General features: G+C 39.8%; 3 protein-coding genes across 5 annotated transcripts; 1 reads left to right on the forward strand and 2 right to left on the reverse strand.

Annotated features, from left to right (window-relative positions):
• The first annotated feature begins 6,162 nt into the window (after positions 1–6,162).
• gata1a (GATA binding protein 1a) lies at positions 6,163–11,804 on the forward strand. Of its 2 annotated transcripts, none has more exons than XM_034212132.1 (6): positions 6,163–6,337; positions 8,396–8,635; positions 9,484–9,951; positions 10,433–10,578; positions 10,661–10,786; positions 11,185–11,804. In XM_034212132.1, the coding sequence occupies exons 2-6, from the start codon at positions 8,425–8,427 to the stop codon at positions 11,461–11,463; spliced, it is 1,230 nt and encodes a 409-aa protein (XP_034068023.1). In that variant the 5' UTR covers positions 6,163–6,337; positions 8,396–8,424; the 3' UTR covers positions 11,464–11,804. The 2 variants fall into 2 exon arrangements, with proteins under 2 accessions (XP_034068023.1, XP_034068024.1); XM_034212133.1 differs by lacking the exon at positions 6,163–6,337 and adding an exon at positions 7,631–7,755.
• Positions 11,805–16,191: 4,387 nt separating this feature from the next.
• On the reverse strand, positions 16,192–19,571 carry LOC117543686 (bcl-2-like protein 1). Of its 2 annotated transcripts, none has more exons than XM_034212138.1 (3): positions 19,429–19,571; positions 17,713–18,347; positions 16,192–16,815 (listed from the first exon to the last, which is right to left on the reverse strand). In XM_034212138.1, exons 2-3 carry the CDS (start codon positions 18,226–18,228, stop codon positions 16,675–16,677), a joined length of 657 nt encoding a protein of 218 aa, XP_034068029.1. In that variant the 5' UTR covers positions 18,229–18,347; positions 19,429–19,571; the 3' UTR covers positions 16,192–16,674. The 2 variants fall into 2 exon arrangements, with proteins under 2 accessions (XP_034068029.1, XP_034068028.1); XM_034212137.1 differs by having other exon boundaries at positions 19,380–19,532.
• Positions 19,572–21,298: 1,727 nt separating this feature from the next.
• adnpa (activity-dependent neuroprotector homeobox a) lies at positions 21,299–25,586 on the reverse strand. The gene is made up of 4 exons (XM_034212316.1): positions 25,199–25,586; positions 24,214–24,326; positions 23,917–24,009; positions 21,299–23,818 (listed from the first exon to the last, which is right to left on the reverse strand). Exons 2-4 carry the CDS (start codon positions 24,319–24,321, stop codon positions 21,500–21,502), a joined length of 2,520 nt encoding a protein of 839 aa, XP_034068207.1. The 5' UTR covers positions 24,322–24,326; positions 25,199–25,586; the 3' UTR covers positions 21,299–21,499.
• Positions 25,587–25,688: the final 102 nt, after the last annotated feature.

Raw genomic sequence — 25,688 nt, forward strand, 5'->3', positions numbered from 1 at the left:
AAATTCTTATGAAAGTGAGAAAAGCAATTACAGTTAAATACATTGAGGTAATGCTGACGTGCTTTTCCCTGTTTCGCCTGCACCTTGCTATTAAACCAAAAACATTTCAAAATGAAAATAAAATGTAGTACTTTTATTAGAAGGATTTTAGCTCATTTGAATGATGCACTATTAGCCATTTGAAGCTAATGTAGCTGCATGCTTCTTGCTGTTCTGAGATTGTCTCTTCATGGTTTATTCTTATTGTAAGATGTAAATGTCATGGTGTGTGTGTGTGTGTGTGTGTGTGTGTGTGTGTGTGTGTGTGTGTGGTGTGTGTGTGTGTGTGTGTGTGTGTGTGTGTGTGTGTGTGTGTGTGTGTGTGTATACTGCCAGAGGTGCATCAAAATACTGAGATTACACAAAATCAGCAATAAAAAAGCTCCGATGATGCAACCCTCTGGCTACGGAAGCATCTAGCCTACATCTTTATTAGTCAGTGCTGGCGACTCATATCACACAAAACATCACATTTAGGAAAAAGCACATGGATTCTAGTAATTCTTAAATGACTAGACTAGTGGTTGTGTGTGGTGGTTGTGTGTGTGTGTGTGTGTGTGTGTGTGTGTGTGTGTGTGTGTGTGTGTGTGTGTGTGTGTGTGTGTGTGTGTATGTGTGTGTGTGGCCTATCATTACTATACTTGTGGGGACCTAAATCTGTCTACACAGTCACGTGTGGGGACTCGCCTCCCTTATGGGGACAAATTGGAGGTCCCCATGAGGGGAATCATTAATTTTAGGGTGAAGACTTGATTAGGGTTAGGTAAAGGTTAAGGTTAAGGGTAAGGGTTAGGGTTAGGCATGTGTTGGTTATGGTTAAGGTTAGGATAAGTCTCCAGGAAAGCATGTAAGTCAATGTAATGTCCCCTGAAGTGATGTATCATGGTATGTGTGTGCGTGCGTGCGTGTGTGTGTGCGTGTGTGTGTGCGCGTGTGTGTGTGTGTGTGTGTGTGTGTGTGTGTGGTGTGTGTGTGTGTGTGTGTGTGTGTGTGAGAGCTCTCCTGGGTATGTGGCTGCAGCTCTGCATGGCAGAGATAAGACCCCCGCCTACACAGAAGCCGGTTTCTTGGGAATTTAGAAAAGCTGTCCCCGAAGTCCACTGCTGACACACAACACCATCCGTCAGCCAGCCGAACAACCGTCCAATCAGGGCGGTTGGACATGAAGCACTCTTTTGCGCACCAGTCAATCTTCAAATTAAATACAGAGTTAGAGGGTCTTGAACATGTTGTCTTCAGTGATCTTGATGTTATGTTAAAAGTCCGTTTTTTGTCTTAAATATGTTGTCCTTGCTGCTGTGATGCATGACACAATTCAGACTTCACCTGACAGCAAAGTATTGTGTTACTATATCGTATTGTACATTACTTTACAGTAATGTATGGCATTTTCTGTATTGTATCATATATGTATAGATAATATAGATATGCTGTAAAATGTATGATCTCTTCGATTTACACACGGCATCTATTGCACGTCTGTCCGTCCTGGGAGAGGGATCCCTCCTCTGTTGCTCTCCCTGAGGTTTCTCCCATTTTTCCCTTTAAACTGTGGGTTTTCTCTGGAAGTTTTTCCTTGTACGATGTGAGTGTCTAATGATAGAGGGTGTCGTTTTTCTCATACTGATATTCTGAACAATCTGTGCTGTTGTATTTGCTGTAAAGTGTCTCTACTGTAGGCTATTTTTATTATATGTACAGCACTTTGGCTCGACCAAAAATCGTTTATAAATGTGCTATATAAATAAAACTTGATTTGATTTGATATCATATCGTATCATATCGTATCGTATCATATCGTATCGTATCATATCGTATCATATTGTATCGTATCATATCGTATCATATTGTATCGTATCATATTGTATCGTATCATATTGTATCGTATCATATCGTATCATATTGTATCGTATCATATTGTATCGTATCATATCGTATCGTATCATATCGTATCATATTGTATCGTATCATATCGTATCATATTGTATCGTATCATATCGTATCATATTGTATCGTATCATATCGTATCATATTGTATCGTATCATATTGTATCGTATCATATTGTATCGTATCATATTGTATCGTATCATATTGTATCGTATCATATCGTATCATATTGTATCGTATCGTATCGTATCGTATCATATTGTATCGTATCATATTGTATCGTATCATATTGTATCGTATCATATCGTATCATATTGTATCGTATCATATTGTATCGTATCATATTGTATCGTATCATATTGTATCGTATCATATTGTATCGTATCATATCGTATCATATTGTATCGTATCATATTGTATCGTATCATATTGTATCGTATCATATCGTATCATATTGTATCGTATCATATTGTATCGTATCATATTGTATCGTATCATATCGTATCATATTGTATCGTATCGTATCGTATCGTATCGTATCGTATCGTATCGTATCATATTGTATCGTATCATATCGTATCATATTGTATCGTATCATATCGTATCATATCGTATCATATCATATCGTATCATATCGTATCGTATCATATCGTATCATATCGTATCGTATCGTATCGTATCATATCGTATCGTATCATATCGTATCATATCGTATCATATCGTATCGTATCATATCGTATCATATCATATCGTATCATATCGTATCGTATCATATCGTATCATATCGTATCGTATCGTATCGTATCATATCGTATCATATCGTATCGTATCATATTGTATCGTATCATATCGTATCATATCGTATCGTATCATATTGTATCGTATCATATCGTATCATATTGTATCGTATCATATCGTATCATATCGTATCGTATCATATCGTATCGTATCATATCGTATCATATTGTATCGTATCATATCGTATCGTATCATATCGTATCATATCGTATCGTATCATATCGTATCGTATCATATCGTATCATATTGTATCGTATCATATCGTATCGTATCATATCGTATCATATTGTATCGTATCATATTGTATCATATTGTATCGTATCATATCGTATCATATTGTATCGTATCATATTGTATCATATTGTATCGTATCATATCGTATCATATCGTATCGTATCATATTGTATCGTATCATATCGTATCATATTGTATCGTATCATATTGTATCATATTGTATCGTATCATATCGTATCATATTGTATCGTATCATATTGTATCGTATCATATCGTATCATATTGTATCGTATCATATCATATCGTATCGCACCGTAATGTACCATTGTATCATATTGTATCGTATAGTATCGAACTGACTAACGTATTGCATTGTATTTTAAGAATTTAAGGTAAGCCTTGCCATGCCGTAAAGGTGTGTGCAGGAGCTTCTTAATGCATTGTTCTTTCTAAGTATAATATAACTGTAACTGTAACGGAATACAGTGATCTTTTTTAATGTGATCCTGTTACATGTAATCAGTTACTGCCTGAGTTACGCTACACGAGCTCGCTGCAGGTCTGTGTGTGTCTGTGCTGCTGCACGACAGAGAGCTGAGGGCCTGTAATTCCTGCCCTCCTCCTTTCATCTTGATAACCTCTTATCAGAGCAGAGCAGCCCACACGGCACACACACACACACACTCGCATAGAGGCACACCCCACACCCCTGCCCAGCTGTCCACAATGCACTCATAATATCACTGTCATTCACATACACACACACACGCACACACACACGCAAACACACGGACACGGACACACACACACACACACACACACACACGCAAACACACGGACACGGACACACGCACACACACACACACACACACACACACACACACACACTGATGGAGCTCATTCACACACAGGCTTCATATGTCTGTGTCTTGTCTTTATGGGGATCCCCATCAGCACTGGCATGAGCGTGGCTATTCTTCCTAGGGTCCGCACTGATCAGTCCAACACACTTTTACACACTATAGTAATATAGACACAACAAAAATCAACTCTTGTCAAGTTATTAACAATCAAGGACGGATCATCATCCTTTCAACCATTATTAAACATGAATAACACACTTCTACTACAAATAAATATGCAACATAATACAAGTACTTGTCTGGAATGACCTTACATTCTATACTGTATTTATCTTTCATGCACTTTCATAGACATTAAATTCCAAGAAAACAAGGTATTGAAAAAAATCCGAAATGTTCCCAGGGACACAAGTGAAACAAATATAGCTAATCGTGGTCAGATGGAGCCTACCTAGCATGCATTGGGGGTGTTTCATCACTGGTTGTTCAAAGTAAAAGTTCAATTCTCGCAACCATTTGATTTCCCTCTAACCTTTTTTAAAGATTATTCTGAAGTCTTCCGATTATACTATGTCACATTTAAAAAATATACTGAATGCCTTTTCTTTTGAAAATAATGCAAAAGATAAAGCAACCTGACACAACATGACACAATTAAATGAGAGTATATAGGGATTAGCTACATTTCGAAAGACAGTCTGATGAAGTCACTATTCAACATGCTAGCAGGCTAACTCCACACCTGTTTAGCTCTATAAACACAGCTTGTTTCTGTGAATACATATTTCTAAATCCTCCTGTCACCCTGATGAATAGGAGATTAAATGTAATAAATGTGTTGTGTATTGTGACCTCTACACCATGTAGCTTTAGAAAGTGTGACAAGTTTAAGGAAACAAATGGCTCAATAAACTATTCTCTTTCACAGTTATCACCTATTTGCATCAGACACAAATGATACAGTTACTCGGCCCAGCTCACCGCCGTATCAGTAAATCATTACAATTGAACTGCAGCAGGTTTTTTTAATGGCATAAAATGCATTTAAAAAAAGTTCTGTCTCAATTCTTCCCAACTGTTTTTCCTCCCCTGATTTCCCTGAAAACTGTAAATGGACAAAGAGAGAGGAGAGTAGGGAAGCTGCTTTGACTACCAAATGCCGGCACAGTGTCAGCTTGTGTGCAGCCATAGAGTCCAGGCCATATCTCCCCCCCCCCCCCCCCCCCCCCCATGATTGCAGCTCCTCACCCGATTTGCATTACTGTGTTCCACTCTAAGCTTTGCCGTACCACAAAGAAATTGAGGCTTTGCATTTTATAGTCGCTTTGTTCAAATGTCTGCGCAACACTTTTCCATGCGGGCTCGCTCTTATCAGGAGCTGTATGCACATTTCATCAACAGACCAAAAACTCCCATCCTGCACCGACTGCATGGTGTCCTAAATATTACATTACTGTGGGCAATCCCCACAGGAGCAAATTGGGGTGAAGTGTTGCCCAGGGACACAACGACATGCTGACTGCAGTGGGGTTTGAACCTGTGCTCCCCTGATCCGAACACATACGCACAACCCACTGCACCACACGCCTCCTTACACGTCTTCCACATGAAGATGCATTACATGTAGCTCAGTCTGCTGTTTGATAATGGTTGTAGTTTGGAGCTGATGTTGAGATACGTTCTCCCTGGACATTATCAGAGAGTCTACCTGCACACACATTCATAGACAGAGCAGAAGATTGTCTTTCGTAAAGGACATCCCTTACTGGAGCTGCTTCTCAGAAAAGACACAAAAAGAAGTATCCAAAAGTGTTATACATTATATCCCCATAACATGTTGAAATGCTGTAAAGTATTCAAGCACTCACTCACTCAGTAAAAATAAAATATACAAAGAAAGAGTCGACTTTATATCCCAACCATCCAATCCCACTACAGGGCTCTTTAAAAAGGTGTTTACGAAAATACAATTAAATAATATGTCGTTTTACATTTGATTACAAAATAAAATAACAGTGTACAAAATAAGCAAACAAATGATTCATTCATAGTAATAACTTAGGTTTGGTTCACAACATCTCGAAAAAAAACGTTGAAAATACATTGTAAGGAAACAACGTTAAAATAACAAAAACCACCTGCAGTTTTATATATGAATACAACATTAAATAACAGAGTAAAAGAACAAACATTTAATTGGGATTGGTTCACGGATTAGAGGAAGGATTTAAAGGGGACACCTTCGCCTTTCACACTTCCTGTGAGAGCCAAAAGTCTCTGATAAGACAAACATTATTTGTGGAATAAATTACACAGTCACACAGTCATGTTTCATCCAACCCTCACATTTCTCTCTGGACCAAAGAGGTGTGTCTTTTAAAAAGTTGTCCCCCCTCCCACGGTCTCTGAGCCCTAAAGTTTGTCTGCTGGTTGGAGAAGTTTGTGTTCTTGTTGCCTTCAGCCTTTAGTGAGGAGCTCCACTCGTTCTCCACTGACGCTCCTCTGAGACCCTCAGGTAGGCGACCCCTCGGCTCTTTGACTCCTCGGAGACACCAGCACATAATCCAGATTATATATTAAAGAGTGTGATCAAAACAAATGCATTTAAAACTTTAACCAGCTTTCTGGAGTTGCAACTCAGGGCATTTATCGCTTGATTGACTCTGACTTCTAGAAATACGAGAGATGAGGTCTTTGCAGTAGGGTGACATTATTTCTAGCATTTCAATTATTACTATTTTGTATATTTTTTCAGCATTTTTCTGGGGTCTGTGTAAACTAGTGAAGGAATCAATTAACATCAACATTGACCTTCTTCATCATGCGTTGACTTAAAGAGAGTTCAATTAATTAAATATCCGATTAAAATCATATCAATGATGTTATAAGTGATAACTGTAACAACTAGGTTCTTTCCAATTATCATTAAGTTCTTGTGTGAGCATTAATGAATGCCTCATTTGCGGAAATACATTAAAACAGGTATTTTTTATTGATTTTAAATATGACATATTGTGTGTGTATGCAATCCAGGTATTTAATCAAACAAATGTTGTTGTTTTTAAATTTTGGGAATCAATTGTTCCTGTTTTTGCTAATGATTTTAAATCTATTACTTAAAAGTGCCTATTTTTTGTGTTTATCTACAATTTCTCCATGCTCACCTTGCTGTATTTGAACATTGGTCGCATTTCTAGTAAAAGGGATTTCTATGAATCAGATGAGATTCTGAGCTCCTGTAGTATCAGTGGATATATTTAGCATTATAATAATGCTGTCTATCAGATCTTCTCAGACTTTATCAGCCTCTATCAGCCTCTCTGTCTTTCCTCTTCTCTTTCCTCCAAAGATATGGAGCAACAGCGGCCTCGCTCTGGCCTCCTACTTTGACATTTCCGCGTTTTTTTATAATTTCTTCAGTTAAGCAGTCATTTTTTATATTTTTAAAGGGCAGCACATTTGCTTTTCATCTCTAGGACAGATCATTGTGTCATAAATGGTGTTTATTTGTGAGTAATTCAGCATTACTTGGTACGTACACCCTCACAAATAGAGAGAACTGGTGTGAAAACATCTCATCATCTAAAGCAGTGTGACAGAAGTAACCACCAATACTTTCACTTAGAAAACAACTCTTTTTTTAGTCGGTTTGTCCACCCTGTACTGCGATGGGGGGTCCCAGAGGACATGTCTTTTGCATTCTTCTAACTGGCACACCTACAGTAGAAAGGCCGCTGAGAAACTGTTTGGTCACTGGCTGCATCACTACTTTTATAGACTCGCCTATTTTAAGTCTTTTTACTTTCAGCCACAGTGAAATGAGGATCCTAGAAAAGGAAGTTTGAAGAAGCCTGCTGTCGAGAGATCGCAATCCCTGATAACTTCAAGTTGCATTGGTTGTTATGAAGTGGAGATAATGCAATCAAAGTGACAGTAAATCAAATACAGTTAATTGTGGCGCTGCAAAAAAAATAATGTCTGATGAAGGCTTTTAGTTTTTGAAAAAATAATCCAGAGGATTCATTTGGCAGAAATCTCACATACCCTGCTTTGCAGTTAACTCAACAATACTATATGTGCGTGTTAACTTAAAACTAATAAGGAAAATGTGTTTATATACCAAGCATGCAAAGATTGATGGATTGACAAACTTACATACAGTAAAGGAGACACTTTAGATTTTTGGTGTGGGAAGATTTAGCTAATGCCTTTAAGGCATAATGCTTTATTTTCCTTCGTGACTTCAAGTGTCATCTCATGTGTTTCTATCCAACTATATGTGGTTCCAGTAGCTTTAATATAGCAACACATACACTTTATTTCCATTAAACTCAAAGATATGTTATGTAACGAAGAAAATGCAGTAAATGTAGTTGTCTAATTACATATTGTTCCTATCCCTGCTCTGATTGTGCTTTAGGATTCTTTTTGGTCTTTTGTTAACATCTAACTGTTGTTTAATTTGTATAAATACATGCATTTAATACATGTTGAGCTCCATTAGAATAGTAACCTTAAAAGCTGTTGCACGTAGAGCCTTTGCATTATTCACATTATTATGTATTTCTTGTAGTGCTTTAGGTTGAGGTTTTATCTGTGACCATGGAGGATTCAGAGCAGTCTCACTGGGTTTCTCCGGCTCTGCTCAGCTCAGATCCTCTGGCCGGTTTCTCCTCTGAGCCGGGCCTCTTGCCTCCCGGAGACGAGGCGGAGGCCTTCTTCTCCGGCCAGGAACCGGACTACTCCGGCCTCCATTCCTTCTTCTCCACCCCGAGCCACATCCGAGCGCCTCCCACCTACAGACACAGCTCGGGTCAGTGCTCCTTTCACTGTCGCCCATCACATATCATACCTGCTCAAACACACACACACACACACACACACACACACACACACACACACACACACGCACGCACGCACGCACGCACGCACACACACACACACACACACACACACACACACACACACACACACACACACTCACACACACACACGCATGCACGTACGCACACACACACGCACGCACACACACGCACGCACGCATGCACACACACACACACACACTCACACACACATACACACACACTCACACACACACAGACACACACACATACCATGTATACATCACTTCAGGGGACATTACATTGACTTACATGCATTTCCTGGAGACTTATCCTAACCTTAACCAACACATGCCTAACCCTAACCCTTAACCTTAACCTAAACCTAACCAAGTCCTCACCCTAAAATTAATGATTCCCCTTATGGGTACCTCCATTTTGTCCCCATAAGGGAGGCGAGTCCCCACACTTGACTGTGTAAACAGATTTAGGTCCCCACAAGTATAGTAATGCTAGGACACACAAACACACACACACATGCACCTTGACACAAAATTAGGCTCCCTTTCCAATCCTTGATGATACCTCTTATAGGACACTCTGCCACCAACACCATCACCTAATTTAACTTGTATAGGTTTATATTATTGTGTAGTAAATTATACATTTCTAATACAGCTGATATTTTAATGGACCCAAGACAGTGGAAGAACCAACCACTTGCCAAAGACACATTTCCATTATATGTCAATTTAATGGTTGATTAAGTACTCCGAATCTGAATTCTGAATCTAATCTGAGTAAATCTGTTGTCCCAAAGTCCGACAGGTGTTCTCCTCCCCGAGCCTCCTGGGTAACCTGCAGCTGCTGGACGGGGCAGGCAGCAGCCACTCCCACTACACCCCCCCTGGATCCTCCTGGAGCAGCAGCCCCCTCTCTAAGATGCACTCCCACACCCCCACCTCCCTCTACACCCCCTGCCTCACCTCCTCCTTCACCTCCTCCAGGGATGGATATGGGTCTCCGGGCAGGGAGAGCCCCCGACTCCAAGAGGGCCTGAAGGCCGAGAGGCTGAGCCCGCTGGGGGGGTCGGGGGTCAGCAGCAGCTTTCTGAATCTGACTCCTGCTGCTGGGAGTGTGTACACCTCATCGTCACACCCACACATGCTGAGCACTTTCAGCCCGTACATGACGGGTCCGCAGGACTACAACTACGCCGGACCAGGAGCCTGGATCAACCCCTCCTTCTCCCCGAAACTCCGCAACAAGATGAGGATATCCACTCCAGGTGAGAATGCACTTGTGTTTTTTGGAGAGAGGATTTCTTGGTGTGTTTGTCTTCTTTAAAACGTTTGAAAAAATAAAATGGCCTTCTTTCAAACTTGACATCAAGTCACGTGGCCCACCTCCAGAAATCTAGTTGTTCTGGTGCCATTGACAAAATTCTTTAAACAAAATAGACTAATTGAATAAAACATTTGTACGACTCTACTCTTCGGTAACAACTGGGTACATCCGTCTGCTAATGGAGATCATGTGATATGATTGAAAGCTTCAGAAAGAAAACAAATGGACTAAATGTGATGAATGATCCCATACTGTATTATGAGACTTGGCAAATTACCATGGGAGAATCTGCTTCCAAACACTGCCTGATTCATTTTAAGCATGGTTTATCTCTTAAATGTATGTGAAGCATTTTGTGTTAACCCTTTAATTTACTACAATACATAACTGAGTAATAACTGAGTATTGGTTATTTTGAACAGAGGCCAGAGAGTGTGTTAACTGTGGAGCCACAGCCACCCCTCTGTGGCGCCGGGATGGTACGGGCCACTACCTGTGCAACGCCTGTGGACTGTACCACAAGATGAACGGCCAAAACAGACCCCTGATCCGCCCCAAGAAGAGACTGGTACGACCCAATAGGATGCACCAACACACCTTTCCTTTGCATCAGCAGTTTAAAAACCCTGATTTTATTTTCTGTGCTCCAGATTGTCAGCAAGCGGGCAGGTACAGTGTGTGCCAACTGTCAAACAAGCACAACAACACTGTGGAGACGCAACGCCAGCGGAGAGCCTGTGTGTAACGCCTGTGGACTCTACTTCAAACTGCACAATGTGAGTCAGTCATCTGGATAAAACTCTGTCTTGTTCCTTCTTTTTCTGCAGACAACATCTTACTTGAATAACAGATTGGTCAGCTTGCCAGCTCTGTGTTGATTGGTCAACTGCTTAGAGATGTCCCGCCCTTTAGCCTATCACGTACAATGTGATGTAACTATGTTAAGGAAGTAAACAAAGGAGTCCAATGGAGACGTTTCAGGCAGGGGGGGAGTGTGTGGGAGAGACATTTGTAATTGTAGCCTTTGCAGACCATTTACATGCACAAAAACCTACGTATATACCAAACGGAAAGGAAGGAAAAACCCAAAACGTTTAATAGGGCCCCTTTAAAGAGCTGCATTACATTTTAAATTATATTTTAAATAGACCCTTTGATTTGGTTCTCCTCCCAGGTGAACCGGCCCCTCGCCATGAAGAAGGAGGGCATCCAGACACGCAACAGGAAGGTGTCCAACAAGAACAAGAAGAGCAAGAAGGTGGCCATGTTTGAGTCGTACTCCGATGGGCCTCAGCCCATGGACGACTGCGGGCCCTACTCCCTCGGACCCGGTTCCCTCCTCTCCTACAGCCACGCACCCCACCTCATGCCAACACCCCAACCGCTGCACCCCTCACACTCATTTCAATACACACACCACCTCAACACTGGTATGATGCCCACAATGGTGTAGAAACAGGCCCCTGGGAGCCATATTGAGCAATTGGCCAGTTATTTGTGTGAATTTGTACATATACGTTTCTACATTGGTTGTGAAGTTTTCTGTTTATTTTTCACTGTATTTTATTTGTTTTTATCTGATCATGTAGGTTTGAAGTCAGATACAATCACTCAGCTGAGGTTGCTGCGCATGTAAACACACTGATAAGGGAATTAAATCAGCTGTAAATACTAATTTGACTGCTTTATATCTTCTATTATTCATGATGTGAAATGAAGCTTTGTGTCTGTTTTGTATCCATAAATTCATATTGAAACTCTACAGTCGAAAATAAAAACCGTGTGACTTATTCAGCTGGGAGTTGCGAGGGCTTTTGTTTTGGATGTTATTTGAATTCTCACTTTATCCGTTTAGCGCGGTGACCCGACCGCAGAAAGTTCTCCTGTGTGGGTGCATTGTCCTCCTCTGCTCAGGTGGATCAAAGTCTCTTTGATCGTGTGATCGTGCGTAGCGGGTTTATGCAAATTCTCCATTCTGTGGAAAGGAAGAACATTAAACTAAAGTACTTAAACACTTTAACCTGGGTTTTAAATGTAGTTTATCAGTAACTGAGCTTCAAGTACACACACACGCACACACACACACACACACACACACACACACACACACACACACACACACACACACACACACACACACACCACACACCACACACACACACACACACTCTCTCATGTTTGCTTTTGCTATTACTGTTTAGGGGATTTTTCATACGTAAAATGTCCACTCTCGTGAGGGTCACTGAGAGTACAATGTGTCTTGACATGACAGATTCTGACATCCATTTTTGTTTCTTCCTCACAGAAGTGGAAAGTTAATACTCAAAAACTGTACTAAAGTACAATTTTAATGTAAAGTATTTCCATGTATTCTAACATTATACTTCCACTGCACTACATCTATGAGAGAACATTTTTACTTTTACTACACAACATTTATACAAAGTTACAGATTCAATTATTTAAAAAATAAAAATTATAATAATAATAACATTACAGCATCGTATTAGGTGATAATAGCCCCACATTCATCACCAGACACTTACACATTATTGTGAACTCATTATTAATGAATGAGATGATATGGCCACTCTGCACAATGAGTACCTAAACTTTTGTACTTTTACATAGGTGCGATTGGAAGTATTTTCATCATGTGGTAACGCTACTTTCTAGAGTCCAAAGACATGGATTTGAGTATATTGGACGTTTTTTAGATTCTTTATTTGAGTAAAAGTAGCAAAACCACCATCACTTTGACCACATACTGTAGTAAAATAATAAAAATGTCCTGCAGTAATTAGAGGACACATTCAGGTTCCAGTTTCCATTATTATAAAAAGAGATAACGGTATCATACTGATCATACTTGAGCATGTCTTACTGTATGATTAGATTACACTACATAGTGCACGCTTTTTCACAGGATTTTGCAACATAAAATAACTGTAAATCCATAAATGCAGAGAAACATGTTAGATTTCTTGTCCTTGCATACCATCTCCTCAGTGATGTAGTGTATTTCAAATGCATAAGTGCAGTGTGTTGTGCTGAGCTGCAGGGCTGGGGTTGCCACTGAGCTCTGCGAGATGACTGATAGGTTATCACTGAGGCCACAGACCCCCAAACATCCACCTGCTGCTGGCAACACCACCCTCACACTCCCTGACGGTTAGACAGCACGGAGCACAGGCCTCTTTAGGGGTTAGGACATGATACCAGATGCAATAAATCATTTGGTTTTATCTGCAGGCACATGAAGGACTGCTAGGTCAAATTAACTATTTTACCGATAGCTATCTTCATTGGTTTTAAGGAAGATGTTATAAAAGAAAGCATATAGATTTACTTTCCCTCACTGTTTCAAAATAAACGAGTCATGTTCGGGTCAGATGAACTCTCGGTCGTGGTTCATAATCTGTGGGCACACACTGAGAGTGTTTTCATATTCAGCAAATGTGTACACGCTTCACTGCAGACCTCAAGGAGAAATAAGACTTGCATTCATGCACGGCCCTGCGAACATCTGGGCCCGACACCCACTCATCACACACTCACACACACACACACACCAGATCATCAAAATATCTTGATGATCAGCATTTGTACGAGTTCATTACCAAACGTCTAACTTGTGATCATTTCTAGTGCAGCATAGTTTATGAGCAGTCCACTAACCAACATAAGTGTTGTCATGCATATTTCCCATGATTCCCTCGGGACTGTGGTGATGGGAAGTTAATGTATTGATGTCATGTGATGTAACAGGGTGAAACGAGGGGTGTTATATTTGATTGTATTTACCAAATGTGCCCAAAGTTGACCCTAAATCACTACAGGTGAATATTGTACTGATACATCATCATGAAACTACCCCAGTTCATATCTTTCACTAAGATAATTACTTTTTCTATTGCAAGTTTTCTAAAGTGTCCTATTTAATTTCTAAACAAGGCTTTATCTTATCTAAATAAGTGTTTAAGTGTAAATACTTATTTGATTTTTCCATTTTATTAATTACATGTCACTTGTTAGACGCTTTTATCCAAAGCGACTAACATACTCAATACTGTGGGCAATCCCCACAGGAGCAATTAGCCATGTAATATATTGAATCTGTGGACAATACTCACAAGAGAAAACTACGTGCAAATTAGATAAGAGAAAAGTATTTGAATATTGTTATTGTATAATTTAGGAGAAATCTGCAGAAGCTCAGACACATTTGTATTTTGTTTGTTTTCTTTCAACTAGTCTTAGAGGAAGAATCATTTTCAGTTTCTTTTTTTCATAGAAATCTTTTGGGGGATTATACGTTGATGTGAAGTGCATATCATTCAGATTCAAATGTCTTAGAAATCAAGTAATTCGTAATAATATGAAAATAAAATTATGTAACATTTATTTAATAAAATAAAAATAAAACCTATTTCCCAACACTTTAGATTTAAATATGCGCATGCTAACTTCTTGTGGATTTAGGAGAAATCTAAAGATGCTTATTTAGCATTTTAGACGTTTACTTTTCTAATCTTATGGAAGAAAAATGCCCAAACTTGCAAAATGGACCAGTGCATGAATACATTTGAAGTTTCTCCTTTGAGTGTCTTGCTAGAGAAACATTCAAACTATAGTGAGCCCAAGAAAGAAAATGGTAAAACTTTCACAAGAGACACAATACATTGTAAAAGAAAAGACATGAAATAATAAAATGAACTGTCTCTATCTGCTGTTTATCTGCTGCTGTGACCGCCAGCTCTGCTCTGGGGAAATGGCAACAAATGACAGGGAAAGATTAGGAACCACAGGCCGCCAAGTTCACTCACAAGGCCGTCCGTTAGCGCTCCTCTGCTGCTGAAGGGTCTGACTGCTCTCCCTTCAGCCTGTTTGTGTAAACTACTATAACATGGATGCTTTTATCAAGAGCTTTTATTATCTTTTTTGATACGTTGTGAGACTATTAAATAGATCATAACCAACCTTGGATATAATCATGATGTGTTTGAGTCATATCCAACAACAGTCTTTCTGAAAGGGGAAACAGAGGCATGTCTGAATAACAGAACACATGTCAACACTACTGTTATAATATAGATTTGAATGCAACTGCCTCAGCTTACTGTGCAGCATGCTTCTTTTGAAACATGTGGTGCATGTGCGCCCCCTGAAGGGAAGGAGACAACACTGCAGCTCCACTTTCTCACCAACTGACACAGGATGTCCAACTCCACACACTGCAGTTTGGAGATAACACTCTTTTGTGTGCGTATGTTGTCATGTTCATTGATGGCTCATATTATGATAGCATACTGAGCTGAATATGATTACATTTTAGACACAGTGGGTTACATCAAGAATGTACACAATAACATTACTTCTTGAAGATGCTCTAAATGTGATTCTTGATTTGCTTCAACAACGACAATCGTGTCACGTAATACAAAAGAATATGTGTTGAATTAATCTGGTAAAAGCTTTATTTATACAGGCTTTGGGTAAAATACATTTAAAGTGGATTCCCTCATTAAAGATATTTGATCTATCCTTTCATGTAGATCAGAAATATTTGGGATACTGTTAATGAAAACATTTATGATTTTATGATTGCTGTACTTAATAAACAAGTGATGTATTCAGTGATGTCTATATCAGAATATTGGTATATAATCTGATAAATTGGTATTCAGTGGGCACAAAATCACATCTGCTCGATTAGAATAAAATACATTTTCCTGTCAGGCCGAAGCAGGAGAATTATCTTTGGAGCCCCCGAGGCATGTAAAACATAGAAACAGATAATGTAAACATAACATTTATATATGTAGATATAAATATCTTTCTCTGCACCAAAAGAGGAGATTATTTGGGTTTACGATGGTGTCATTTTGTTGCATTAGAGTTTTATTTCCTTCTACAAATTTGAATCGCTGACTAAGTCTGAGATGTGAGATTTGTAGTCTTTAGGAAATGCAAAAAATGGTCCATCCCAGTTGTTGCTTAAAGTCTGAGGTGATGTCTTTGAATGTGTTGTTTTTCTCAGTCTGAAACTAAAATAAAGGCATTTTAATATCAAACTAAACGGAAAATAATCTGCAGGTTATTACTTAATCAATTATCAAAATAGGGATTATTTTTCTAACGGTTTACTAATTCACCTACATAACAACAAAAAAAGACAAGAAAAACATAAATATATTTATTTTTGAAGCATGCCTAACACTCCAGTACAGCCAACAAAGGAGCTGAGCATTACACAGTGAACAGGAAGTATAACGTATATTCTATCTGTCAGTTTGTAAGTAATAAAAGTTTGGTCCTTGGAAAACGCACAAAGGAGAAATAACATAAAATAAGCAGTCTCATCAAACCAGCTGAATCTATTTCACTTAGCTTATCATTTAAAGCACTTTCAGTCTGGACGTTAACACCCTTTAACAACTGAAAGTCTTGGCCGTGTGTTAAAAATAATAAAAGTTACAGGACAAAGCGGGGTGAGAGGTGTTACGGCTCACAAAGCTACATTTTATAGAGACTCCCGCAAACTGCTGTCAGCCAATCCACATTCTGTCAGTGCACAAGCAGACAGGGCTTTTTGTAAACATCAACTATTTAGTTTTTAACTTTTTGTTGGCAATACACAGGGGGGTGCCACGATAACGCACATTCACCGTTTCTTAGTGACGACCACACCGACCAGCACTCCCATCAGCAGCGCCACTCCAGCCAGCAGCCATCTTCTCATCCTCTCCTGAGATCGCCTCACTTCTGCAGCGCCGTCCTGCCCGAAAATCTCAGCAAAGCAGTCCTGGAAAACAGAAATGATTCAGACAATCAAAACAAAAACAAGAGGATTTGCCTCGTACCTATTCATATCAAGGATTACTTCACAGAAAATCTACAGTTTGGGGTTAAAATATTACTTTTGCACCAATGAACAACTTTAAAATTGATGATCTAAAAATTGCAATAAATGAGAAAATGTGTGTGTATTTAGAGTATTTGTATTTTCTGTTTGTTTTTCTAATAGACATGTATTTGTTGTATTTTAATGTGTTGTCACTAATATATTAATGAGGAAAGAAAGACATTTATAATTCGCTAAACATTGAAAATTGTTGGAGTTTAATATACCTGTTTTTGTTTGCAAATGACAACAAGAGAGATGATAACAAATGTTTGTTGATATTTTTAAATACTGGTTAATAAAAGTACCTTTCAGATGTTTTAATAAATAATATAATGAGGCATGAGTGCACAAATGGCACAAAAGTGCTCCATGCTGCAGGAGTGGTTGGAGAAGTGTTTTGATGATTGATATTTTTCTGGCCACTCCTTGGAATAATTGCTGTGACTCAAAGCTGACTGGATATAGAGCCTCTAGGCAGAGAGTTTCCGATACCAAAATCTGATTATTTTTCTTGTGTTATTGCTTTTTAAATCACTAGACACAGTGAGGGATGCACTTGGGAATAAAAAAAAATAGAATTCCGTGAACGGATTTCTTGGACAATATATCTTCAAACAAAAGTAGTTTTCTTGATATGCCTACAAAGGCGATCTGCTAATACCGAGTATTGATTTGCTTTTTTTATTCCCACACTTTTACCTCACTGTGTGCCACTCATTATCTGTTTTGGATAGACTCAGTCACAGTGCCATTAATAAACCTGCATGTTGACTGCCTTCCTCCCTGCTGACTCACCCATCCTCCCTGGCTCTGGATCCACGGACTGATGTTCTCGTCCAGGTACATGGTCATCCAGTCTGCGATGCGGGACACCAGCTCGCTCATACCCTTCTCCACACACTCCACACACAGCACACCGCCAAATGCAAACAGGCCCACCACACGTCCCCAGTTGACCCCGTCCCTGAACACCTCGTCCATCACGCTCTTAAAGCTGTGGTAGGCTGTGTCAGGAGTGATGTCGAGCTGCGAGGAGAGGTCACTAAACGCTTGCGTGAAGCGCAGTTCAAACTCATTGGCCGAGTCCCTCAGAGCCTCCTTGACCAGCTCCATATCACCCGGGGGGGGGGACGCCGTCCCAGGCTGGCCGCCCCCGTTGACCGCCGAGCCGTTGCTGGCGGCCGAGCCGGCCTTTTCTCCCTCAGTCCTCCTGCCAGCGTCCTCTGTCCTCAGCAGAGAGCATGGGTAGTTCCTCAGAGACAGCTTGTAGCTCACAAAGAACTCCACCAGCTCTCTGTTCCTGTGCGACATGATTTCCACAGAGTGATCGTCCAACACACAGACAGGCTAATCAAACCCCATGGTTTCTCCTGCCATTCCTCTCAGTCTGTGCGCCGTCACATTAGAGCGTCTTCTCCTTATGGTGCAGCCTGGAAGCATACAGAGAGGGGAGTGAAGTCCATGCAGTGGTGCAAAGTAACTAAGTACTTTAATTCAAGTAATGCACTCAAGTACAATTTGGAGGTACTTGTACTTGAGTATTGAACGTTTGTTTGGCTACTTTGTACTTCTACCCCACTACAATTCAGAGGCAAATATTGTAGTTGTATTCCACTATATTTTTTAAACCTTTGCTTTAGTTACACCTGGACTCAATTAAAAAACCACCCAGGAATAAATACAACTGTAAAAACTAGATGCACCTTAGCCAGCTTTGATAAACACATTAATGCATCAATAAATATAATCAAAACATGCACTTTTACAAAATACTTTTGTACTTTGACTAGAGTAACATTTTGAATGCAGGACTTTCACTTTTAGTAGAGTATTTTAGACTCTAATAACTTCCACCTATAGGTACATTCAGCAACGTTTTCAAGTGTTTTAGCACCCGTTGGTTTCCATTCATTACTGTACGACATGAATATGTAACTGGAGACTCATAAAACATTCAAGACTTGTGTAATTCATCACAAGCATGACATTCAGTCACATTTTCATGTCTGAGTAATACTTTCAAATGAATACAAAGTATTTGCTCTACATTAGCACAGAATAAAGTGAACATGTTGACTGCACGGTTAAGCAATCTGCTGATAACTTTCACTTTTGTTATTATATGAATTCAAACTAATGGGTGTCTGGAATGACAGAAAATATGTATGAAACATCGAATAGTGTCGCAAACATTTGAAGCTAACAAAAATAATCAAAACAAAGCACCCTCACAAGCTCAACATTAGGAAATACAACAGCATTAAAACATTACGATGTACATGAAGACATATATGTGCCAACCTGCCACCTTGACAGCTTTAGTTACACGTCACGTAGATATAACTAGTTTTAGCTTAACGTGCTAACTAGCTGTTTATATTTAGTAAACGCATCTAAAACCGACCACAAACTACATTCACGGGAAGGATATGAGGTAATCATCATTTGACAGTTATACTTACAACTGCTAAAAAGGTTGTTTTCCCTTTCAGAGTGCAGCTATGGACTTACTAAAAGCTGTAGTTGTGAATAGAAACAGACTATGGACATTTTTGCAGCTGCACACTATGGTCTGGACTATGATGCACGCTGGCGGTTGGCCAATTCGGCTACTGTACAGCCAGAAGTCCCGCCTCCTTCGGCCGCTGGACCAATCAGCGTCTGAGAAAGACCGGAAATGAAGGGGCCCGTTGAAATACATTTATTGGGAAAGCATTTACGTTTCTTTCCTGGAGAAATGTTCGTCATTTCCTTTTCCAGAACGAGCAGTGGTGTAAAGTAACCTACTACGTTTACGCATGCACTTTAATTAACTAACATTTGGAGAGACTTGTACTTTACCTGAGTATTTCAATGTTTTGCTGCTTTGTACTGAATACCACAGACTACTCCAACATTGATTTAGTTACTTTGAAGATTTTGATTAATGATGTGAAATATAATCAAATACAATCAAGATTTTAGTTACACCTGGAGTACATTCACAAGCTACCCTGCAATGAGTACTTTTACTTCTGGTACTTTAAGTATATTTTGATGGTAATACTTTTACTTGAGTAATATTCTGAATGCAGGACTTTGACTTCTACTTTACTTAAGTACACAATCTGAGTACTTCTTCCACCTCTGAGAAGACATGGATAGACCCCAAACCTGATTCAGAGTTATCATACCAAAAGAACAATTATAATTAAAGTCATGACAAAGAAAAAAGCTGGGGAGATATTTTCATTCAAATCTTATGTCCTTAGTTCTTGTCGTAAACAAAATGTGATCTTGTTCATTTATGATTAATTCTGTGAATTAAAAGTTCAGTAACGTATGAGCTCTCGTTGACAACATGCACTTAACCTACATTTACTTACAACAAATTGACTTTTTTTACAATCCTTTTTATATCACTTTCTTTACATTTAAGTACACACTAAACTTAATCCAAATAATATTTATTTTTTTCGATTGAGAATAGACATAACTACATTAAACCTTCATACATACCTATTTAGCGGTCCTATTACACATGTAAAGCTCTATTATGTTCTATACATGAGAAAATATCTATTCCCATAAGACCTGAATCAAAAATTGTAACAGACTTCAAATGTTTTTATTTAACAAACATATTTATTAAAACATGTACATGAGCATTTAGCATATCCTACATGTTCTAAATGTGAAATAACAATATGATACCGTTTTTTGTCCCAACAAAGAAAATATGTAAGAGGGGAAGTTTGAATAATCATTTAACCAATCTTGGGACAGTTAAGGTGAATAACATAGGAGGAAACTATCAAAAGAATAATGGCTAAAATATATACAATGTCAATTACATATGACATTTATGCACTATATGTCATTCCCCCCCACCCAAAATCAAAATGTTTCATTTTAGTCACTCATGCCATTTGACCAAATATTTGTGATTAGTAACCATCTTTAGACCTGTTCTTTTTGTTTGCCTTGAATACTGTTTACAAGGCACACTTCTAAGCAGCGACACTAACACAAAGTCATCATAGCATTTGCTTTCTCATCTGGCAAAGAGCTTTCCTTTTCACTAGAGGGGTCGTCAGTGTTCAAAGGTTCAGCCTCTTCTGTCAGGTTTGCTGGCTCCTCAGATGGTACATTCTCATCTTGGTTAGAGTCAACATTTCCATTCTCACCTTGGTTGGTGTCAGCATCTCCATTCTCATCTTGGTTGGTGTCAGCATCTCCATTCTCATCTTGGTTGGTGTCAGCATCTCCATTCTCATCTTGGTTGGTGTCAGCATCTCCATTCTCATCTTGGTTGGTGTCAGCATCTCCATTCTCATCTTGGTTGGTGTCAGCATCTCCATTCTCATCTTGGTTGGTGTCAACATTTCCATTCTCATCTTGGTTGGTGTCAGCATCTCCATTCTCATCTTGGTTGGTGTCAACATCTCCATTCTCATCTTGGTTGGTGTCAGCATCTCCATTCTCATCTTGGTTGGTGTCAGCATTTCCATTCTCATCTTGGTTGGTGTCAGCATCTCCATTCTCATCTTGGTTGGTGTCAGCATCTCCATTCTCATCTTGTTTGGTGTCAGCATCTCCATTCTCATCTTGGTTTGGTGTCAGCATCTCCATTCTCATCTTGGTTGGTGTCAGCATCTCCATTCTCATCTTGGTTGGTGTCAGCATCTCCATTCTCATCTTGGTTGGTGTCAGCATCTCCATTATCATCTTGGTTGGTGTCAACATTTCCATTCTCAGTAGGTTTATCTACGGTTTCTGTTTCACTGTCTGAGTCAATGGAAATAGTCTCTGTGCATGTATTGAGTTTTAAGGTACATTTTAGTGTCTCACTCTGCTTGTTTTGGTCTGTGCTTGGAGTACCAGACTTCAGGCCTCCAGATCTCCCCGTGAAGGTGCCAGTAATCGTGCTTTCCACAAACTCCAAGTCATGCTTAACTTTCTTTACAGCGTGCATGTCAAAGCCGAGCAGGACAGACAGCTTCTTGGACTCGCAGTGTCTTTCGCACATCCTTCGCTTGCTTGCGAAGTGACTAGTAATGTCAGATTTCCAGAGCCACAGACTTGCAGACAGCGTCTCCTCTTCCCAAGTAGAGAGGTATGGTCGCTGGTTGAAGTAGGCCGTCAGAAAATCTTTCCGGGCCTCGTAAGTCTTGTGCTCGTAGCTTCCAGGATCCAGAGCGAGGCCGCCACGTATGGACTGATTTCCAACAGTTGTGGAGGAAATATTTGACTCCTTGCTCAGTTTCATCTTCTTGGGGTCGGTTGAGGCCTGAGTTGGTGGCTGCCTCTTGAGGAAGCCAGCCCCGGAGGAGTTGAGCGTCAAGTCGGACTTGAAGCCTTGGCTCGCCTGGTTCCTACCAACAGCTCTGCACTGCACAAGATGCAGCGTGATTGTGGAAGCCACCATGTTACTGGTGTACACACCCAGGCAATGAATGCACTTGTATGTCATCTTTCTTTCAACAGGATGCATTGTTTGGAGCACTTGGTGTCGCTCCCTCAGATGCATGGCCAAAGCCTCGGAGATGGGACCTTTGAGGATGGTGAAACAGAGCGGACACAAAGTCTTCCCGACCTCAGTCTTCTTGCTCTGTCCGGCAAAGTTTCGAACAAGTTGTTCACTTTTCTTTTCAATCATTCTCGGATTAGTTAGCTTGGCCAGCCTTGAAACTTTCTGAGCAGACTGATCTTGACCATTGCTAGATTCCTTCATGTTGAACGTGAGCACAACAAGCTGTACGTTTATGGACTTATCTTGTTTAATGGTGAGATCAAAAGTTAGAGGTGATGCACCTGGGGGTCCAACAAAGTCATCAGGATGAGCCTGGGCGACGTGTTCAATGATCTTCTCAACATTGTGGAAAGCAGCGTGGCACTGCGGACAGGTGAGCCCGTGGATTAGCATGTGGTTAAGCAGTGTGTCACTGGGCAGATAGCGGTTGCAAAGCAGACACTTGCTGGTGAAGTTGTGGATTTTCATGATGTACTTGGCCAGTGCCCATACTTTCTTTGCCTTGTGTGCATTCTCAAAATGAGCACTGTAGAGGTTTTCAGGAAAAAGCTCATTGCAAACTGTACATATCTTCCACTTCTGTGTCTGCGATGTGTTTACACCAGCATTATTTTCAGCCACAGTGTTATTCCCAGGAAGTGTGATACGCACCTTGCCAGATGCGATGGAGTACTGACTTTTAACAACAGGGGCCATTGGCTTTAAATAGCCAATCACTGATTGTGCCATTGGTTCAATTCTAATTGTTTGGCCCCTAATGATCACAGGGGACTTCTGAGAAGCAGCTGGCAAGGATTGAGGCCTGGAGACAATAACATTAGCATGTCCAATCATAGTTGTTACTTGAGCACCAATGCGCTCGTGGTACTCTACAACATGCTGCACTAAAGCTTCATAACTACGAGTGGTAAACGGGCAGCGTTTACAGAGGATGTTGTTGCCATTGACAGAATTAGCACCTTTTTTGGCAGATGAATCAGAAACAATACCAAGATATGGTGACACAATATGCTGAAAATGTTCCCTGTAGATGTGCCGTCTCACAACATTGTAAAGAGCGTCCCGGAACGTGCACTTTTTGCAAAAGTACATTGCTTTCTCCACACCATCTCCCTGTCTCACCCTATCAATTTGCACTTTGTTGTTCTTTCCCAGCACAGCTCCCTGTGGGTTCCCATAACTTTGCTGTGCTGCTTTGGGTATGTGGAATATTTTAACATGAGTCTCCAATGTCTTTTTGCTTGCAGTGAATGAGCAGTAAGGACAGTTGAGCTGAATTTTACCGTCAAAGATTTTTCTGTGTACATTGCGGAAGTGATTTTTGTAGCCCGAGTAGTACTTGGAGGAAAACGGGCACTCCGTGCAGCAGAATGGCTTTGATCTGTATTCCTATAAAACATCACGGGAAAAAACAATGGTATTAAGACAAAAATAGTTATTTGTGCATAAGAATGTGAAAAGGCCTTGGACACAGAAATCACTTTTACCTGTGTTTTAGAATATGATGGATCCCATGAGCAGATATTAAGGCAAAGACTGGCCTGTACATATTGCTCATCAGGGCAAAACTCTTTAAACTCCTGTGGAAAGATTTAGAATTGTTATCGTACACAATAAGGATTAGTTCATATTAAATCAGGCACATTTGACTGCATACAATATTTTGTAATTATCAGCCAGACCGGTAGGTTTAGATACACACCTACACACACTTATAACTATGTTTAAACAAGAATGAAAAAGATAAATAAGCTTTAACTTTAATGCAAATAAAATAGACTCACCTCTGCTGCCTCCTTACAGTACTCTAGTCCAATGTCGCCAAGTGCTCTTTTCACATGTTTCCTAGCTTTCCTGAGCCTTGCAAGGTTATTCACTGGAAGTTGATACATCTCTCCTGAAATCAAATTAACAGCTCATTAGTTTGAGGCAAACTTAAATTGTATTCAAGGGAGGAATTAGTACTAGTATATTTTAGTTAAGTAAAAGTAGAATTAATACAGTACAAAAAATGTACTGTTACATTTAAAAAGCCTTGCAGTAAAAATCTTAAGTAAAAGTACAAATCTATAAAAGTATTGGCATGGTGCAGCTACTTTTAATGCTGGATGTTTAAACCTAACATTATATAATCATAGTTTATTTTTTAGTTTATTATATATAGTTTTAGCTAGTAATCTGAATCTGGAAAGTAACCAGTAACTATATTTGTCAAAAAAAATGTGTGGAATATTCTAATTTTAGTGGATTAGATTACATTAGATTCAATTTAGTCATTTCACAGAGTACAAAGAAATGCAGTTTGCATCCAACCAGAAATTGAGAAAAGAGCGGTAAAGTGCATGAGTTTCCAATGAATTCACATAACAGAACAATGCTGTAGTAATGTAAATAATGTATAAATAAATATATTCGTTTCAGATGCAGATTTAGAAGCATATACGTATACGGTGCAGGGTTTATTAGTTACATTACATTAGTTACATTCCTATGTAATACATAGTAAATACAGATGTTATACGTAGTATAAAGACATCGTTAATGAGTCACAAGGAGCGAAATGTACCTGATTTGATGCGTTATTTATTATGTAATCAGAGTTACACCACATGTTGTTAGCTTTCTGTGCTAGCGCTAGTTGGTTAGCCAACATTAGCTCTGTTGCCCGCGTATGTCCGTAGGGTTACTTAGCTAAGCTAGCGTTCCATAGCCGGTTAGCGTTATTTATTTATTCATTTAAACTATCAGTTCAATCACATATTTACTCACCTTAGGATACGACTGTAGGCTAGCTATCGCCGGTTGCCTCAATACATAAAGGGCCAACAAAGAAGTGGATCGGCTGATCGGGACGGGCAGATGAGGTGATGTTCGCTCTCCTCTGAGCCGGTGCTGATGCTCCACAGCTAGCTCACTAAGCTAGTCTGCTAGCTATATCAGCTACAGTTAGCCAACTTAGCTTGAGGAGGGAAGGGCAGGACAGAGGGGTGCACATCAAATGAAAACAATATACAAGAATAACTGTCAGGACCACCCAGTTCTCTGGCTAAGTCAAGTTAGTCTTGTGTTTGATCTGTTGGTCAGGCTAGCCTGCTAGCTAACGCTATCCATTACAAACAAGCCAACTCTCAGTCGAAAATGGCGACGATAAAAAGACGGAAGTCGTAGCAGGGAGCTGGGCAGGCGCTGGTTGGATGGGTAAAAGTTGGTCTATTGTGGTTGTTTTGGAAAAATGTTTTATTTTCAGCATTGGTGTAAA

The sequence above is a fragment of the Gymnodraco acuticeps genome, unplaced genomic scaffold, assembly GCF_902827175.1.
Source record: "Gymnodraco acuticeps unplaced genomic scaffold, fGymAcu1.1, whole genome shotgun sequence".
Lineage (NCBI taxonomy): Eukaryota > Metazoa > Chordata > Actinopteri > Perciformes > Bathydraconidae > Gymnodraco > Gymnodraco acuticeps.